The 18,195-nt window shown below is 44.7% G+C and overlaps 1 protein-coding gene and 1 pseudogene across 3 annotated transcripts in view; both read right to left on the reverse strand.

Moving 5' to 3' along the window:
* NBAS (NBAS subunit of NRZ tethering complex) overlaps nt 1-18,195 on the reverse strand; it is a 258,704-nt gene that overhangs the window by 236,221 nt on the left and 4,288 nt on the right. For 2 of the 3 annotated variants that reach the window (XM_036224652.1, XM_016144790.2), the window contains exon 1: nt 955-1,104. In XM_036224652.1, the coding sequence (XP_036080545.1) occupies nt 955-1,071 (117 nt within the window). In that variant the 5' untranslated portion in view covers nt 1,072-1,104. Of the gene's footprint in view, nt 1-954; nt 1,105-17,318; nt 17,424-18,195 lie in introns of those variants that run through there. The other variant, XM_016144791.2, reaches the window with a different exon arrangement.
* Nucleotides 10,101-10,219, reverse strand: LOC118606169 (annotated as a pseudogene).

Genomic DNA, 18,195 nt, shown 5'->3' on the forward strand with positions numbered 1-18,195 from the left:
TTTCTCCAACAAAGAAACTTTAAGAAGATACTGTAAAAGAGAATTTATACGGGCTGGACGCCATGATCTTTAATAAAAGTCCTTTTCGATCTTGCTGCGTTTTCTGAATCTAAAACAGGAAATGGCAGATGTTAGATACTCAATCAATACCCGCTGGATAAATGTGGACTGCTGGCTCCTACTCTTCATCCTGTGCCTGGGAGGCCCTGTCTAGGGAACTGAGAGCCCAAGGTCCATTTCAGGTCACCAACCCCTACAGCCCCTTCGTTAGCAGAGAACCCAACCCTAGTCAGTAGCTCCTTTACTCTTCACTCCTAAGGCATTTTGCTCACACCACTATCACAGCGTATACTATGCTAGGTGATGAGAAATGTTTACTGGACTGTCCCTCTCTAGACGGCTCGCAGCAGGGCAGTCATTCACCTCTGTGTGTCCATCCCCTGGCTCAGTATCTGAAATGCAAAAGAACTGGCGCGATTCGGGTCCAAGTCGGAGTGAAGGTTCGGCGCCGCGCTCCGCCGCAGCCCGCCAGGTGTTGCCTTGACTGCGGGTCGCGAGAAACTCTCCCGCTGCAGACGAGGATCGGCCCCCGCCAGCCCTCGCCGGCCCGCGGGAAGGGACCCGCGAGAATCCAGCGAGGACGTGGAGTCCGACGCTGTGACTCCCCGCCAAGTGCCCGCAGCGAAACCGAGTGGGAAGGTACGTGTCCTGGAGCCCGAGGTTCTGCCCCGCGATCGCCGAATTCCGAGCCTGGGAGGAATCTCGGGCACCCCCGGCCGAGGGGACCCAGACCCCCGCCAGCCCGCGGCGCCGTTGCCAGGGCAACCGCGGAAGCCGCCGAGCCCTGCGCCCCCGCCCGCCCGGCTGCACTCCCCTACGTGGCTCTCGCTACGTGGCTCTGCCAGGGCAGCGTCTGCGCCGAGCCGGCCGCGGCTCTAGAGGGCCCTGGTTCACCTGCACTTCTGTCTCCGGGGGCCACTCGGTGTTGACCAACAAGTCGTAGAGAATCGTCTCCTCCTCGCCCTCCACGCTGCCTGGAATGACAGCCGCGACGGACTCGGGGGCCGCCATGCTCGCCCCGGGCCGCGCAGCGGAGGGTGTGTGACTACGGCATCCCGAGAGGGACACGCCTCCCAGGCTGCGGCCGCGTTTAGTGCTCTGGGAAGTGGGTGGAGTTAACAGGTTGTGGAAAGAAAATGCTAAGTTAATTAACTATTGTTCAGCTGGGGTACGACTGGGTCCTGGTGCCGGTGCACTCCTTGCTTATTAATCTGCATGAGATCAGCCAAGTCTGAATCTCAATCTCCTTTATCCAGTTAGCTTCTATGAAACAAAAAAGGGAAAAAGTTGCTCCCTAAAATGCCAGCATTCATGTATGTATTGGTTGCCTAACACAGAAAGAGTGCAAACGGAGTTTTTGAAATAAACACCAAAAAGTTATGCCACAAAACAGATTACATCAATGAAAGGCGTCAGGGGAATGATGCTACAGGAGCTCAGAAAGGCAGTGAAGGCCCGGGGGGATGGAGGGGCTTCCCGGAGGAGGTGGAGCTTGTCCTGGGTCTTTAACAATTGGTAGAATTTGAATCAAATGGAGATTTGGGGAGAGAGCATTTCAAGTAGGGAAAATGAGGTGAGCAAAGGTAGAGGCAGAAATATATCATTGCACAGCAGATAGCTGAATAGAACCTAAGTTATGAAAGGGTGTGGGAGCAGTAAAATTGAAATGACAAGTTGAGGACCTACTGGGAGAGGCTAAAATGCCAGCCTCGTTTGTTCATCCCTTTGTTCACTCATTCATTCAACAAGTGCCTCTATGTGGAAGGCCTTATTCTGTGATAAGAGCCTACTGTAAGCCGAATGAATATACAAAGAATTAGCACTGCGTCACATTAAAAAGGAAACAAATATGGAGGACCTTTTGCAGGTATATTGCATAATATCCATCAAGATGCATTAGGCAGTGATGCAATTATAGCTTAAGGAGCCTAGGTCTCCTTTATCTCTCACAGTTAAATGACCTCTAAGCAAGCCCTGTACCACGCGCCTGCTCCCCCTCCCCCTCTCCCCTTATCTCCTGTCCATACCTCCCCACTACCTTCAGCCACACTGGCCTTGCTGTTTCTGAACATACCAGACACACATCCACTTCAGGGACCTTGCATGCATTGTTCGCCCTGCTTAGAAGGCTTTCTGCCAGATATTTCCTGGTTCTTTCCATCAACTCCAAGTTTTTGCTCAAACGTCACCTTCTCTCTGAAGCCTACTCTGACTGCTTGTTTTCTAAATTTGCAACCACCTTCCCTGAACTCCAGCTCTCCAGATCCCCCTTACTTTCTCTATTTGTTCCATAATGCTTTTCGTCACCCAAAATGCTTTCTAATTTATGTTTTATTATAATTATGGTCTGTCTCCATCACCGAAATGTGGGCCCTGCCAGAACAGGGTACCCTACTCTATACTTACGGAAGATACAATGGAAAAAACTCAGCTTTCCAAACCTGCGTAGGGAAAAACCCCATTCTTGCCTACTGTGTGTCTTCTCTAAGTGTCTCCTTTACTACTCACACAAAACACTTCACTTCTGACGTTTCTCATCACCAAATATGTGGAGGTTTTCCCCAATACCAACGAGCAATTCTTGAACAACCAAGATTTCGACTATCCAGAATTAACTGCAGACCCCACAAGTTGAAGGCTCAGTCCCACAAGAATGACTTCCTCACCCTCCCCTACGTACATATTTCAGACACCAGATTCACCCCAGGTTCTCACCTGTGCTTCTGACCAACTGGCCGGCCGTAAATCAGAGATTTCAAAGACCTCATCCTTGGGTTCGAATAATTTGCCGCAACTGCTCATAGACTCAAGGAAAACATTTACAAGTTTATTAAAGGTTGTGATAAAAGATACAGAGGAACAGCTAGATGAAGAGCTACATAGGGCCCCATAATAATCTCCCCAGAGTTTATGACAGTGCCTGGCACAGAGCACAGGACAAAATACATATTATTTGTGGAATAAATGAAAAACTTTCCCCAAACCTTTTTGCACTCATTGTATCACCAAAGTACTTCTCAGCAGCTGTGTCTTTTTACCAAATCCTCAACCGCGAACGTCGGACATCTCCCCATCCCAGGGCCCGCAAGTTTCACAGCTACAGGGAGCACTTCTCACATTGCATGCCTCAGAATGAGAACAGGTAGGAATGCCATTCTCTTGGGGAAGCACGAGGGGCGGCCTCTGTGGGGGGACAGGGCGTCGGCACTACCCCCTCCCATTTCCTTGGCTCTTGGTTCCCCTTCCTTATCTCATCCTTTCTCAGACAGAAATTGGGTTGCTTTCCGCTTCATTCATTCTCTCCACTGCTTCCATCTGATCAACACAACCACAACCAGGCCGTGGCTGGCCACGTGGACAAAGGATGCTTCCTTCCTAGCTGGTCTGTGAAGGGGACAATGGCAAACACATCACCAGGAATTGTTTTTTCTTCACTATCATCACACTATGTTAATTGCTTTATTCAGCCTCACCTTTACCCCATTTACCATAGTTCCTACAACAGAACAGGAATCCTAAGGCCGTGCCTGGCTGCCCTCCGGGAGCTTATATTCTACAGAAACAAAAAGCACAGGTTGAAACTACACCATTTGAGAAGTGAGTGCACATTTATCGGGGAGCGAGTCCTTAGAGGAAAATTCTACCAGAGGCACTCTGAGCAGATGACCAGGTTATGAAGCCTTCTTCACCACTGCTTAAAGTCCAGAAGACTTCCTGGGAGAGAGAGGATGCCAAGTGTCCAATAAAAGGGAAGAAGGTGCTAAGAATATGTATGTCATGAGAGGAGCTTCAAATGTAGAGTATCGGACACTGGAGTTGGAAAAGGGAATGTGGAGAAATGATCGAAGTTCAGATGAAAGTTCATCTGAGTCAAAGGAACTGGGTGATTTAAGACAGGTTGGGTGTCTGAGGCCAAAGTGCTAATTGCTCTTATTTACTAGTTAATTGTCCAAACTAACTAGTTAATTGTCCAAACTAAGACACTATTGAAAATGAAAAGGGATGATTTTAATAATTTTGCTAGGAAAACAGGTATGAAACAGGACTTTCCTGGGCAAACTGAGATGAAGGTCCCAGAAATCTTAAACAGGAGAGTGGCTGGTTTAATAAAAAGACCTCGGGCATTTCATAAGGACACTTCACAATTCCTTTCCTCCCTCACACTTACAGTGACAGCTATCGTGTTTGTCTGCCCAGGCCTTTTGCTTCCTTTGGAGAATGATCCCAAGTGTTCTTCCTTTACCCAAGTCATGTAATGCTAGTGGGCTGCCGATCCCCAAACTCTGCCTTCTTGTTCCAAGTGTGCCCACTCAGAGAACCCCATCTCTCTGACTACAAGCATTGGATTGAGAATGGTTCCCTGGGATATTGGGGTTTTTTCCCCTATGGAAGTGGAGGAAAAAACTACCTTTCCTTTTGGGATCACAGAGTTTGAAAAATACAAATTGGAGGTTATCAGCAGCCCTCTTATTCAATAAAAGAAAAAGCCTGTCCGCATGGTAAGAAAATTAAACCAAAACATTGAGAAAAACACAAGCGAGATGGAGACTTCATTTGACATTAGCATGCCTGAAACAGAGTAGTCTCTATGTGCTTCTCTATTCCCAGTTAAGTGAGCCAGTGCATTACTCTAAGCTCACGTGAGTTGTGTTTCAATGCATTGAAACCTCTCCTCTCTTGACATTTCCACCAGTGGCTTCTGCAGATTTACCTAATTAAGAATCCGTAGCATATGGATCTCTGCAATGTTGCTTCTGAGTGGACGTTATTAGTTAATAACACATTAAAAGTATTATTACATTAATACGTTGATAGTATTCACGACTTGCAGAGCTCTTTCATCCTTACAGACACTGCTGAGGTGGACGGATAGAAGAGAGATTCAGATCCCCATTTGACAGATAAGGAAACTGAAGCTTAGAGAAAACTGAGATCACAACAGAGCTAAAGTCCAAAGAGCCAAAAGCCGCAGTTCTTCATATCTTGATCCTGTGCTCTGTTCTTCACACACAACACATCACAAGGGAGACAGATGGAGCACTTAGAGTGGTGGAAAGTGGGAATGAACTGTTTTGGATGGCCAAAAGTACCGCCAGGTGGAATGGGAGTGTTATCAATTGTTTTTATTGCGGGGGGTGGTGGGGGGGGGAATTAAGTATATATAAGAGGTCATTGCCATGTACTACTGTGGTCATCTAACCAACTTCCTAATTTAGCTGAAGGTCCAGGTCTGATTTAAAGAGATTTTAAGTCATGAGAAGGTCATTCCAAAAAGTAGAATTAGGTTTTCCAAACGGCCGACACAAATGGTAACTTTGAACCGCTTAAGGAAATAAGACTGAAATAAAAATCGAGACAATTCCAAAATAGGCAAAATAATAATACAAATAATAATGATAGCCACGTTTTGTGTATCTACTCCACTCCAAGCTCTGTACCAGGTGCGCTGTTATTCCTTATCACTGCTCCTCTTTATAGTGCTGCAAGAAAAGGGTTAATATCCCTATATATGAGGAAACCGAGGCTCAAAATCATTGTGACCCAAACAAAGTTACACGCTGGTAGAGGTGAAGCCAGAATTGAAACACAGTTTCTTGTCTAATGTTCCAGTGATCAACAGGTACTGTGTTAAACAAGGTACTGTGTTAAAATGGGTACATTTTAATGAGAAGTAGTAATCTAATGTTTTTATAAGGCTTTGATGAGGGGAAGGGAAAAAAAACAAAAATTTTTTTTCCATTTCTCCCTATCTTAATAGTATATCAAATATGCCTCAACTGAACTAAAATATAATTCTCATTCACTTTGCTGATGGCCATGATATTTCTACATTACAATCAGACAAAAATTATGTGACCATATCTCACATAAAAGAATCATTTTTCTTCTCTTCTTCCATGCAGAGCTATCATTAACTGACATTCACTTTGTAGGAGTTCAGCTTTTTAGCTTCCATCAGCTAAAAAGCCCATTAAGCCAAAGCCATTAATGATTCAGCATTTAACCCTTTTATGCTTCCTCTTACTAGAGGCCAAGGATCAGATGAAGTGGCTTCCATTTTAAATTTGAAAGTGCATAATAGAATTGAAGTTGGACGTTTAAATGCTCCCTGGTATAGGTGTCATGCATTTGTACTTGAATGAATGGTAAACTAGTACTTTACAAAGAGTATAAATATTAATTGTAATAATAGAATAATATTGAGAGTGACTCGAGAAATTCTATTTCCTCCAGAAAGCCTGGAGAATCCCAGTCAATCCTTCCATAAAAATTCTAAGACTTTCAAAATACGGCAGCCAAATAGATATCACAAAATTTCATAAATGGTATTAGTGAAGAAGAAATCTCCAGCCCCTTACTTAGAGCTCATTTACACTAATTTTCTACCCAATTCACATAGGTCATTTCTCCTCCGTTTTCCTTGCTCACAAATTGTATGGAACAACAAACTGGGAACCAGACCTTACCAGAGACACCAGTAACAAACGCAAAACCTGAGCAGCAAGTGCAGGAGGTGAATGAATGAATTGATTACACACACACACACACGCACGCGCGCGCACATACACTGGTAAATTATTCAATTATTGATTTATATGTGAGACTAGCTCTTTTGTTCTATTTGGTTTAAAAACAAAGTAGGTGATCTTTAATAATAATAGACTTCGAAGCATCAAAAAAAGATGGATTGATGGATGGATTGAGGATGATTGAATGGAAACGCACGTGATAAAGCAAGTAGGGAAAAATATTGCTGATGGAATCTTGGTGATGGGTGCATGAGTACTCACTGTAGAATCTTTCAATTTTGCCACGTGAAAACTTTAATAATAAAATATTGGTGAAAAAGGTAAATCTGTCATTTTAGAGAGCCCAAACAAGGGATATGGGAGAGAAGAGTTCAGTGAATACTGTGCTAAAGTCTTTTCTGATTTTGGAGCAGAACCGAGACACTAAATAACTTCAGGTTTTGATAGAAAAATATTCTGTTAATGATAACTTTTCTTAACAAGAAAGAAAGAAAGAAAGAAAGAAAGAAAGAAAGAAAGAAAGAAAGAAAGAAAGAAAGAAAGACAGACAACATGTATCTTCCATACTACAAAGTGGAATAAAGGAAATAAAGAAAACTATCCATTATAAGCAGGGAAGGACAGAATAAATAACCAAAAATAAATCAGGATTGAGAAAATTCTGCCATTGGAATGAGATGGCCCAATAGTAATTAAGCTAACACAACACTCATGTACTCACATATGCATCTACACACACACACACACACACACACACACACCCCAGACTCTCTTCCAACCTCGCTCTGACTTATGAAGAGTAATTTCTGAAGTTTGGAATATAATTTCTTCCCTACTCCCTTTATTATTTTTTTTAAATCACATAAGAAATGCTCAGTTATTACGTTTTCAAAATTTGCCGGACCGCCACCCTCTTCAGATGTGTGGCGGACTTCTGCAGCCTCTCTGTCACAACCTCGCTCTCGTCCTTTGTTTCTCTTCTGGATTCAGTGAGATTTCTTCAGATCTCCCGGTTCACTAGTTCACTTCGCAGCTTGGTCTGTGTTTAATCATTCCATCAAGTTTTTAATATTGATTATTATATATATATATCTTATTTCTGGAAGTTCTTTTAAAAAATCAAGTATGTTAGTCATTTTGTTAGTTTCTTACTCTTGTTTCAATTCCTAATTTTAGAAACATGCTAAGCATAATTTATATTCTCTACCTGATATTTCTAATACCTAAAGACGTTAAAGATATTTTTTTTTCCTGACTCTTGCTCATGGTGGTTTATTTCATTATGAACTCTGTGTGTGTCTGTGTGTGTGTGTGCGTGTGCGTGTGTCTTGTTTGTTCATATACTTTGGAATCCAAGCTGAGAGCATTTTTTGAGGCCTCAGGTGAGAGGATGACCTCCTTTGGGAAGACTTGCATTCACTTTTGCAAGGTACCTGTGAGTCTCAGGTCCACTTTAAATTCAGGTTCTAAATTATTTCGGAGGCTACAAATAATGTAAATTCAGGCCCCAGACTTGCAAAATGACCAGGCTATGGTCACAAATTCTCGCAGGAGGCTTTTACACCCACTCAGATTCCCGGCCGAGCAGACAAGTCTGGTTGCTGTCCGCCACTGTTTTGTGGGATTTTATTTTAATTGTGTAGCTTTTCTTGGGTCTCACCTTTATGACCAGTGATCAGTGATCCAGCTCTCCCCCCTTCACAGGCTGGAGGCTTTGACCCCCGTGTCCCCATCAGTCCCACGCTACCTCTACAGTCAGCCCCGAAATCAAAGCTCGGTCCCTAAGGCAGCTGGCGACCTCACCGCTTGCTTCTCCCGTGGATTCTCCTGCCTGTTGCCGAGACTCAGGGTTTTCTTTATTTTCTGACAAACTCACCTATTCGTTTTAAAAGTGGTGGATTTGTTTTCATGTTTTAGCAAGTGCTCTTGGTGTTTGTGGGAGTTTTTCAGGATGTCTCATCTGCCAAACTGCCTGAAAGGAAACTCAGAACTGCAGGGAGGGAAACGCAAAAGGGGACAGCGTCCTCCAAGCTCTGTCAGAAACAGCCACACATCTCACAGACGCGCAGACCACGGATAGCCAGTCAACAGACGGCTCCAAAGGGAGACGACTGGCAGCATCCTGAAGGAATGCACTTGTCTGCCAACACGTATAAGATGCCTCTGGGGCTCCCCAGAAATGTTTGGTGACACTGAGGGTCCTGTGTCACCAGCTGGGAATAAGACCGGTGAAATGGCAATGCTTCTTTCACGTTACCGTGCCAACCGTCATTCATGTCCACAGACTGGGGACACCTAGGAAGTCTCAAATAACACTAATAAATTCAAAAATTCAAAAGGCAACTATAAAACCAAAATATGATATTTTTTTGTGTGTGGACAGCGACCAAGGCTTTTTAATCTTTATAAAGCCAGCTTGAAGGTCGGCCCAGAATGGTACATTTCTGTTGACTGCATGAATTATTCATGGTTATGTCAAAGCTGTTATTGATGAATGCTTTTTGCTTAAAAGGGAGATTGCAACTTTTAAAAAGCATTTATTTTCTCCAGCAAAATAATGTAGGCTCAAGGAAAATCTCTCTCAATGAGTAAACCATTCATGAGCTCTGATTTTTGTTTTCCTACCATTTTAATGACATTATGGCCCAGTCCTTTAGTTTATCCATGAGCTTCCTCTAATAAAAAATGACGGTGAAAATATGAACCAACAGAACAAGGAGTCAATGAAGCTGATGAGAAATTAATCATGTGTTTTGATAAGGCGAAGTACTAACGGGAAATGTAGAAGCTATGAAAACATCAGGATCAGACGCTCTCTGGAAAAGCTAAATTAAACACCAAGGATTAAGAACCATTTGAGGTGGAATTACTAGCTGTCTCTCAGTTTTAATAATGTTAGCTCCTCGGTGGAATTTCACCCAGTAAACTGGTTCCTGTTGAAATCCTTATCATTTTCAGTTTCTCTTTAGATAAAAATGTATACCCAATATTAAACTCTTAAAAGTTTTTAAAGCATCAATTGTTATTTAAATATAATTCTAATCTGATACAGACATAAGATTAATGATTAAAAAATAACCCTTGCAACTTAATTAAGTCCTGAAGGAATTAACTAAAAGAAAAATGGAAAGCATTTAAGCAGAGACAAAAATCTTTACCAAACTTAAGTTACCAGGTAAGAAAACAGTATGTTAAAGTAAATGTACCGCTATGCTAGAAACTGCTCTGGAATTTACATTAAACCGGATAAAACTCGATAGTTTTGCAGTGACTACACGTTTATAGAATATCATGTCTTTTCCTCCCCCGGGATCACGACTTGTACAGTCCCCCAGGTCTTTCTCCTGACTCTGGCTTAGACTCTACAGAGTCATGAACAAAGACCTTGTTTTTATTTTATTTTATTTTAAACTTTTTTTATATTTTAGGCAAGGCAACCCTTGGTTAACCTCACAGATCGCAAGGACCTTGTCAGCTTACAATCCCTTATTTTTTTTAATTTATTTTTTACACCTACAGCACCTAGTCTTCCTAGGTAGTCTCCCATCCAAGTACTAACCAGGTCTGATCCTGCTCAGCTTCCGAGATCAGACGGGATTGGGCTTGTTCAGGGTAGTATGGCTGTAGACCAAAGAACTTGTTTTGAATCATAGCTCTGTTACTGACTCGCTCTATTGCCTTGCAAAAATTATTTAATCTATCTGTACCTTAGTTTCCTAATCTAAACATGGGGCTTGGGGAATCTAAAGGAAGGCATAATTGTGACTAAGATTCTGTCCTCTGAGCCCTCTTCTCAATTAGGCCTCAATCCTGGCCTGTTAGAAATAGCAGATTCTCAGCACGAATGATTTTGTCTACTCCCTACCCTCTACACTGAAAGAGTTACATGCTGACACAGTTTCTCACCATGCAAAGCTGTTAAGATGCCCCCAGCCCCCTTAATGGGTCCGCCTGAGAAGCCTCAAGGCTCCCCAAAGAATTTACTATGAATTTACCCCAACGCCTAGCATGTGCCCCTGAAAACCCTTTCTTAGAGTATTTACTAAAATGAGTTTACAATCGTGAGGCCTTCTGTTCCTTCGAGATGTACGTGTGTATCTCCTACAACTCAGGGGTGTCTTTCCCAAGGATCTGGAAGCCATCCTTTGAAACGTAGTCCCCTGGCTCCTCGTCTCAGTGAGAGGACAGAAACCTAACGTGGGTAACTGCCAGCTAACGGACACAGTGGCCTGATCGGCAGTTACACTGACCAACCGGCCAACCCCTCGAAAGTTTCCACTTCCCTGACTCCGCCCAAGCCCCCTGCCAGTCCCCCTTCCTATTCCGTCATTTTCCCTTTAAAATGCCCGGTCACCTCTGTACAAATTAATTTACTTCCATTCATGCTGGACTCTCATTTTCTAGTATTGCAGTCGTACATTACTGATTAGAATCCTTCCTTACCACTTGAACTAGTATCCAGCTTTCTCTTTGACAGTTCGGGAAGTAGGAAAGAAAACAGACATCTAAGAATACAAAGAATACAAAGACGCAAAAGCAACAGGACTAAACGAATAAACTATTTAAAATAATCTTTGTAGATCTGTGATCCAGGGACGCCCACCTGCATCGGACTTTGTTTACATGCACATTCCTGGGCACTGAGAGCAGCCCGGACTCCTGAGGACTAGACCTAAAATCTGCATTGGAAAGAGCTCCATATTTATAATGAATTTTTTAAACCACCATCTCCCAGAGTGATGCTGATCTACTTGACTTTGAAGATATGTAGCCTAATCAATGAAGTATAAACATGTAGCTGAAAATTTTCTTCCCAAAAAGGGGTTAGCGCAAAGCACATATTCTGTGGGTTTTAGCATTCATTAAGCAAGATGTCGCATATAAAAATTGTGGGTAGAGGGTGGGGTGGGAGGTGTAGAACTCTGTCAGTTTTCAATCAGAACCAATAAATAGAAAAAAGATTTAGGCCAAAGGACCTCTAGTCTTTCAGTCCTTCCATGAGGGGACAGTCCCTGTGTTGGGTAAATGGATGGAGTTTATATGTTCCGTCCCCCTGACTCTGTGCTGGCCTATGACTGAGTACTCTTACTTCTGAGCCCAAGCTTCAAGAAGGCCTAGTGGCTTCCTTTTTCCTCTCTCTGGGATTCCTGAGCTGCCCAGAAGGCCAGGCTACACTCCTGGAGAGAGAGACCGGAAGAGGACCCCACGGAGGAAGAGTCTGCCTTGGAGCAGGACAGGAACCAGCACATCCCCCTCTGGCAGAAGCCCCCGACTCCTGAAAGCCCTCCAGGAATGCCGTCCAGGGATCTGCATTCAAAGCCTGAGTCATCTTCCTTTTGACCTTCTTTTCCCTCGGAGTTAATACTATTGTTTATGCCTCAACATTAACATGCCGTAACACACAGCACCTGTGCTGTGCCCAGATCACCACTGTTTGGGAGTCGACTTTTCAGCACCATATTTACAATGTATTGTTTAAATCAGGGATCCTCAAATTTTACTGTAGGCAAGAATTAATTTAAGCCAGTCACGAGGGTCTGACTGTCCTCGAACACTGACTTGAGGGCCAACCTCGGCCTGTCTAGATGATTTCGGACGCTAATTGAGGGGCACATCTGGACCCCACTGTCACTGGAGACTTCCAGATCTTGGAAGCTAATGCCCACGGTGAAGAGACGAGGTTTCTCTCTTTGTCCTGATCAAAACCACTCCCTCTACCCATTGCAATCCCGTCTTCCTCTCTGAAGCTGGACTGGATCTTGGTCACCCTCGCCTCCTCCTGTGTTCCTCTCTACTGCCCAGCCTTTTACCACTCCCAGGTTTCTTTCGTGATTGAAAAACAAAGACGTCCCTTCACTCCACTCATTCCTAATTTTCACTCACTTCTCTTGGGCTCACCCTCACGATAGGGGTGTATGCGCGCTACAGGTAGCCACTTCCCGTGTAATCTTTAACCTACTGCATCCTGGATTCCAATTCGACTCTGCCCCCCCCGCCCCAAGCTATCCGAGCACTTGAAGGGCTCAGACTATGCCACCCCAAAATATGCCGCTTTGGCGCGAGAGGTTGTTTTGACCTGAAGGCAACTGAGAAGAAGCAGATACAAGAGGAGCTCTCTGTTCCTCCCCTATTTGCCTAAAAGCAGGATGTACACGTGTAAAAATGTCTCCCCTCTCCTGTTACCAAAGACACCTCCAGACCCTCATCAGCCCAGAGACTGCGCCAGAGGAATTTATACAGCGAACTTACCCTCATCTTCCATGGTTTCCCCCATGCATTTCCCTTCCAACAATTTACCCTCCCAGAAACTTAAAGCCCTTTTCCTTTGTCTTGTCACTATTCCAAAAATGTGTCGTTTTGTCGAGATGCTCTATAAGCCCCTCCCTTTGAGGTACTCATCTCTGAGTGTTCTGATGTGTGTGTCCATGCCAATAACCTTGGGTTTGTTTTTCTCTTGTCCATCTGTCTTTTGTCAGTCTTATTTCCAGGGCCCCACCCGAGAACCTAATAGGAGAAGAGGGGACAGATTTTTCTTGTTCCCTACACATTTGACACATACGCCCCAGGAGCATCTGGTCTCGGTTTTTGATAGCACACTCTCCGAGCTGTCCTTGGACTGCTCTGACTTCATCTCTCTCCTTTGGGGCTTTCTCCTGGTTCTCTGCACTGCTTTGCTCCCTCTAGTGCTGGGGCTCCCCCCGAGCCTCGCTACTACGAAAGTGATGCTCAGGCCAGCGGCTTGGCATCACTGGGGCTTGTCAGGGATGCAGAATCTCAGGCCCGGACTTGCCGAATCAGAATCTCCGTAGTTTCAGAGCCCCCAGGCGACGCACAGTCGGGGATGGGAAGCACTGCTCCGGGACTCAGTCCTGACTCCCCGCCCTTCTCCGCTACACCTCAGGGTGAGCTCATCAGTTCTCAGGCTCACTACTGATTGGCCGATGATTCTCAAATCGGTACCTCTACCCCAAGCACCTCCTCCAGGCTTCAGACTCATAGGGCCAACTATTTGCTGGCCACCTCCATTTGAAAGTCCTTCACTGACGCTCCATTCAACATGTCCACAAACTGCCCCTCTTTTAATCTGTCGTTTCCCCCTCAATCGATGCTAATGCCATCCGCCCAGTTATCCATGCTAGAAAATTAGGGGTCGCACTAATGGCCTACCTTCCTCTCCCATTTACTCCACTTCCGCTCTACCCAGCCACCAATCGAATCCAAGGAATCATCAAACCTGGCAAGCTTAATATTTCCCTTACCTGTACTTTCCCAACCGGCACACTTCCTTTGTCCTAGTCCCAGGTTCAGCTGCACCTTACACGCACCACCGCGATAGCGCGTTAATGGTACCTACACACTTCTATTCCTCACAAAATCACCTGAGTTGTATTAAATTAAAATCTTATCGTGTCACTGTTTTTGCTTAAAGTCTGCTTCACCCGCGACAGCGGTTCTCAAACTGCAGTCCCCAGGCCAGCAGGACCAGCATGGCCTGGGAACTTGTGAGAAATGTAAATTACAGGCCTAAGCTCAGACCTGCCCACCTCATCGGACACTCTGGGGAGGAGGGCCCACATCTACAGCTTAACAAGCCCTGCAGGTGATTCTGGCTCACACCAAAGGCTGAGAACCACTGACCTACCAAACCAAACTGATCTTCTTAATCTGACATCCACAGTCCTCCCTGATCTCGTCCAAGTCCAAGCTCTTATCTTTAGTTTTGTCCGTTTTGTGATTTGAACTTGACATCTGAGGAGTGGAGAAATATTTATTTCTAGGTGTGGTAGCTCATCTCCCAGATAGCCCGCCAATGATCCTGGCCTCTTCGTATCCACGCCCTGGTGCGGTTCCCTCTACGTGGCACAGGGCTCGTCTGTATAAGCAGAACGATGTTATAGGAATGACAGCATGAAGCACAGGGGCCAGGGAGGATGAGGTTGAGGTGGAAGAAGGGAGTCAGCCATAAATAACAGCCATGACCACACGCCCAGTTCCAGAAACATGGACTGTAATTGTCGTGAGTCTTTCTTCCTTATTTCATTATGAAATGTGGTGTGTGTATATATATATATATATATATATATATATATATATATATATATATCTCGAGTATCTTTATTTCCTTTCCTCTCTTATCTCTTCATCGTGTAACATAAAACATATTCATTTTATGTCATGGTATGTAAATATTAACTTCACGTCATTGTATTCAAGTGACAAGATATAAAAGGGAAGAGTAAACATTATGCAAGGACTTTGCATCCTTGCCCGGGGAAAGGGTTAGTGAGTTCTCAGTCCTACACAGGGCAGCTGTATCATGTTAGGTGGAAGAATGACCTTGTTATTGTCTTCATTTGGAGAACAAGTATAATTTAAGGAGATGCATATGGATGCCCAGCTGACAAAGGGTGGACTCGTAATGGTTAATTTAATGTGTCAACTTGTCTGGGTAAAGCTGTGCTTCATCCAATCAATTGAAGGCCTTGATAGAACAAAAGGTTGACCTCCTGTAAGCAAGAGGGATTTCTGCCAGCAAACAGCCTTAGACTTGAACTGCATTATTATCAATTCCTGGTTCTCCAGTCTAACAGAGCCCACCTTATAGATTCTGAACTTGCCAGCCTCTATAAGCACATGAGCCAATTTCTTAAAAAACAAATCTTTCCTTACATATACATCCTATTGGTTCTGTTTTTCTGGACAACTCTAAGACATGGCCACACTGACTTAAACCCTGTCCCATAGACTTTTCTTACAACGAAATGTTGATGCTCCCCCTTCAAGTGGTAGGATCTATGATCCCCTTGAACATGGGCAGGACTGTGTAATTGCCTCAATTAATAAAATGGGGAGGACGTGACCCTGTTTGACTTCTGAAACTTGGTCACATAAGACCACATGGTCCTTGGGATGCTGGCTTTGGTATACAACCACCGTGGTGTGAGGAAGGCCATGTGGGGAGGCCACAGCTGGCCAACAGTCCCAGCTAGGGTCTCAGCGACATGAGCATCAACTGTGTCATGTGCATAAAGGAAAGGAACCATCAAACGGGAGCCTTTGAGTCTTTCAGTTGAGGCGCTAGGTGTTGAGGAACAGAAGTAAGCCATTCTTGCTGTGCCTTGTATGGGTCCCTCACCCACAGAGCCTATGGGCATAAGGAATGGATGTTTTATGCCACTACATTTCTGGGGAATTTGTTATACAGCCAAGCAACTGGAACATTACTATTCAGAGCCACACTTGAAGAAGGCTTCACAAATTCCCAGTCTTATTGTTGTAACATCATAGGAACCTATGACCAGGCGATATAAATTTCTGTATTCAGAATTATTTTCTCCAGGTATTTTGAAGAATTCTCGCCCATCCTTTTTTATTCCCTCTCCTCTTTTAAGAATACAGCAAGTTGTCATGTTTTCAGTCAGCTTTAAATAAAAATCACAGACTTCGTTAACAAGAAGCCCTGCGATCGGTTTTAACAGACAGGAGGGAGGGATAGAGAAGCAAGGCCGCGGGGAGGGAGGCTGAGGAAAAAAAAGCCCGAAGCCTGCGTGCCGACTGCTCTCTTCCGCAGGTAATGGAACCGAGAAGTCCCGGCGGCTTGGGGCGTCTGGATTCAGAACATTTGTCTGGTGCACGGTCTGTGCTTTTAAACGCCCGCCCCCTCCAGGGCGCGTTCTCTTGCTCAGACTCCGAGCACAGCACCATTTCCCCAAGAGCCATCGGCATCATTCACAGGGGCCGACGAGCGCTCAGGACGGTGGGTGTGGGAGAGAGAGACATTCGAGCTTGCCAGCCAGTCAGCGCCCAACCGTAAATCACATCCCTGCCTGGCTGGCTTATAACGAGACCGACCCAGTTAGTGAGATCTCTTTTTCTGTTTTACGGTCCCTCCGAAACTCATCGGGTTGTCCTTTGTCTCCCTCTCCTCATATATCTGGAGTGATGGACTTTACGGCCGCTTCTTCAGAGGCGAAGGATTATAGATCTCTGGATTTATGTCTGTTTGCTGGGCCCCCTCTGGTCCGAGCACGATAGGTGAATGCTGGGGCAGCGAAAATGATGTTGCATTGTAATAGATCTGGACCAGTTTCTGACAGCTTATTTTGACAAAAACATAAAATTCAATGATTATTGCTCAGCTCAGAAGCTGAGGAAATTCAGGGGAGAAAAAGAGGATGTTTAAATGTGAGCTCTTTCTGAACTGCTCCCTGAATCAGGTAAATCGTGAAACACAGGGCAAACTAAGCCACCAAATTTAATGGCAACAATGGCTGGCCTAGGAGGAACCTGATTTATCCCAGAGGATGCTGTGTGAAAACACATTTTCCTGATATTGAGAGATGATCACCTGCTACCTGAACACTCACGAGTCTGTTCAGAGAGAGGCGGTGGTTGGGGGGAGGGGGGGAAGCAGCTTCGAGATGATTCCCAAATGATTCTTGTCTATTGGTACTCACACCTGTGCGTTTCCACACTGAACAGGCTTCTGTGATGAATAAGATATTATAAAAGCGACAGTGTGTGACTTTGATGATAGGTCATAGAAAATATCACTCGCTCTGCTTTGTTGTCTGGGATCCCTTGTTTTGGTGACAAGGGGCCAGGGTGGGGGCGCCAGCAGCCATATCGTGAAAACATTCAAGCAGTCCAGGAAGAGGTCCACGTGGAGAACAGAGGCCTCCTGCTAACCGCCACATGGTCGCGAGAGCAAGTGACCTTTCCACTAACCTTCGGGTGACTGCAGTCCCATCCGGGAGCTTGACAACGACAGCAGGAACGACTCCGAGCAGAAGTACCCAGCCACGCTGCTCCCGAATTCCTCTTTCACGGAAGCTGCGGGTGATAATGCATGTTTACAGTTTTAAGTGACCAGATTTTGAGGCAACCTGTTTTGTAGCAGGAGACAACTTAATGGGGATATATAATTTAAGATTAGGTTTCGCTGTGTGGGGACAGAAAACCCAAAACAAAGAAGACAGATGTTTATTTCTCTCTCTTGTGTTAGAAATCTAAAGTCACAGTTTTGGCTAACGCAGTGCTCCTTGGTGTCAGGGACTCAAGCTACTTCTCTTTTATCATTCTGCTATCCTTAGTATATGGCTCTCTTTTCATCGTCCAAAATGGCTGCTCAAACCCCAGCGATCACATCTCCATTCCAGCCAACAGAAAGACAAGCAAGAAGGATACACCACCTCGGTTCATATACCACTGGCTAGAACACAGGCATATGGCTATATCTAGTTACTAGGGGGCGGGGGCACTTTATTCTGGGCAGCTATGTATTCAGTTAAAAGTAAGAAATTTGAAGAAAAAGAGAAATAATTATTGGGGTAAACTAGCAGTAATGGCCAGCTGGGGATTGGCATTAAGCAGGATTTGCTGCAAGATGCTAGCTGTTCTGAACATGAATGATAATTAGGAATCTCTCAAGAAGAAAGGTGTGGTATGTTATAGATGTCTGCAAACTCTGCCATCCATTGTATCAGGAGATTGAGCCTATTTCCTCTTCTCCTGAATCTGGGCTGGACATGTGACTTGTGTTGACCAATAGAATTTGGCAGAAGTGACGCTGTGCTGCTTTCAAGGCTTGCTGGAGAGATATGCA

Source organism: Rousettus aegyptiacus, unplaced genomic scaffold (genome assembly GCF_014176215.1).
Source record: "Rousettus aegyptiacus isolate mRouAeg1 unplaced genomic scaffold, mRouAeg1.p scaffold_m13_p_7, whole genome shotgun sequence".
Classification (NCBI taxonomy): Eukaryota; Metazoa; Chordata; class Mammalia; order Chiroptera; family Pteropodidae; genus Rousettus; species Rousettus aegyptiacus.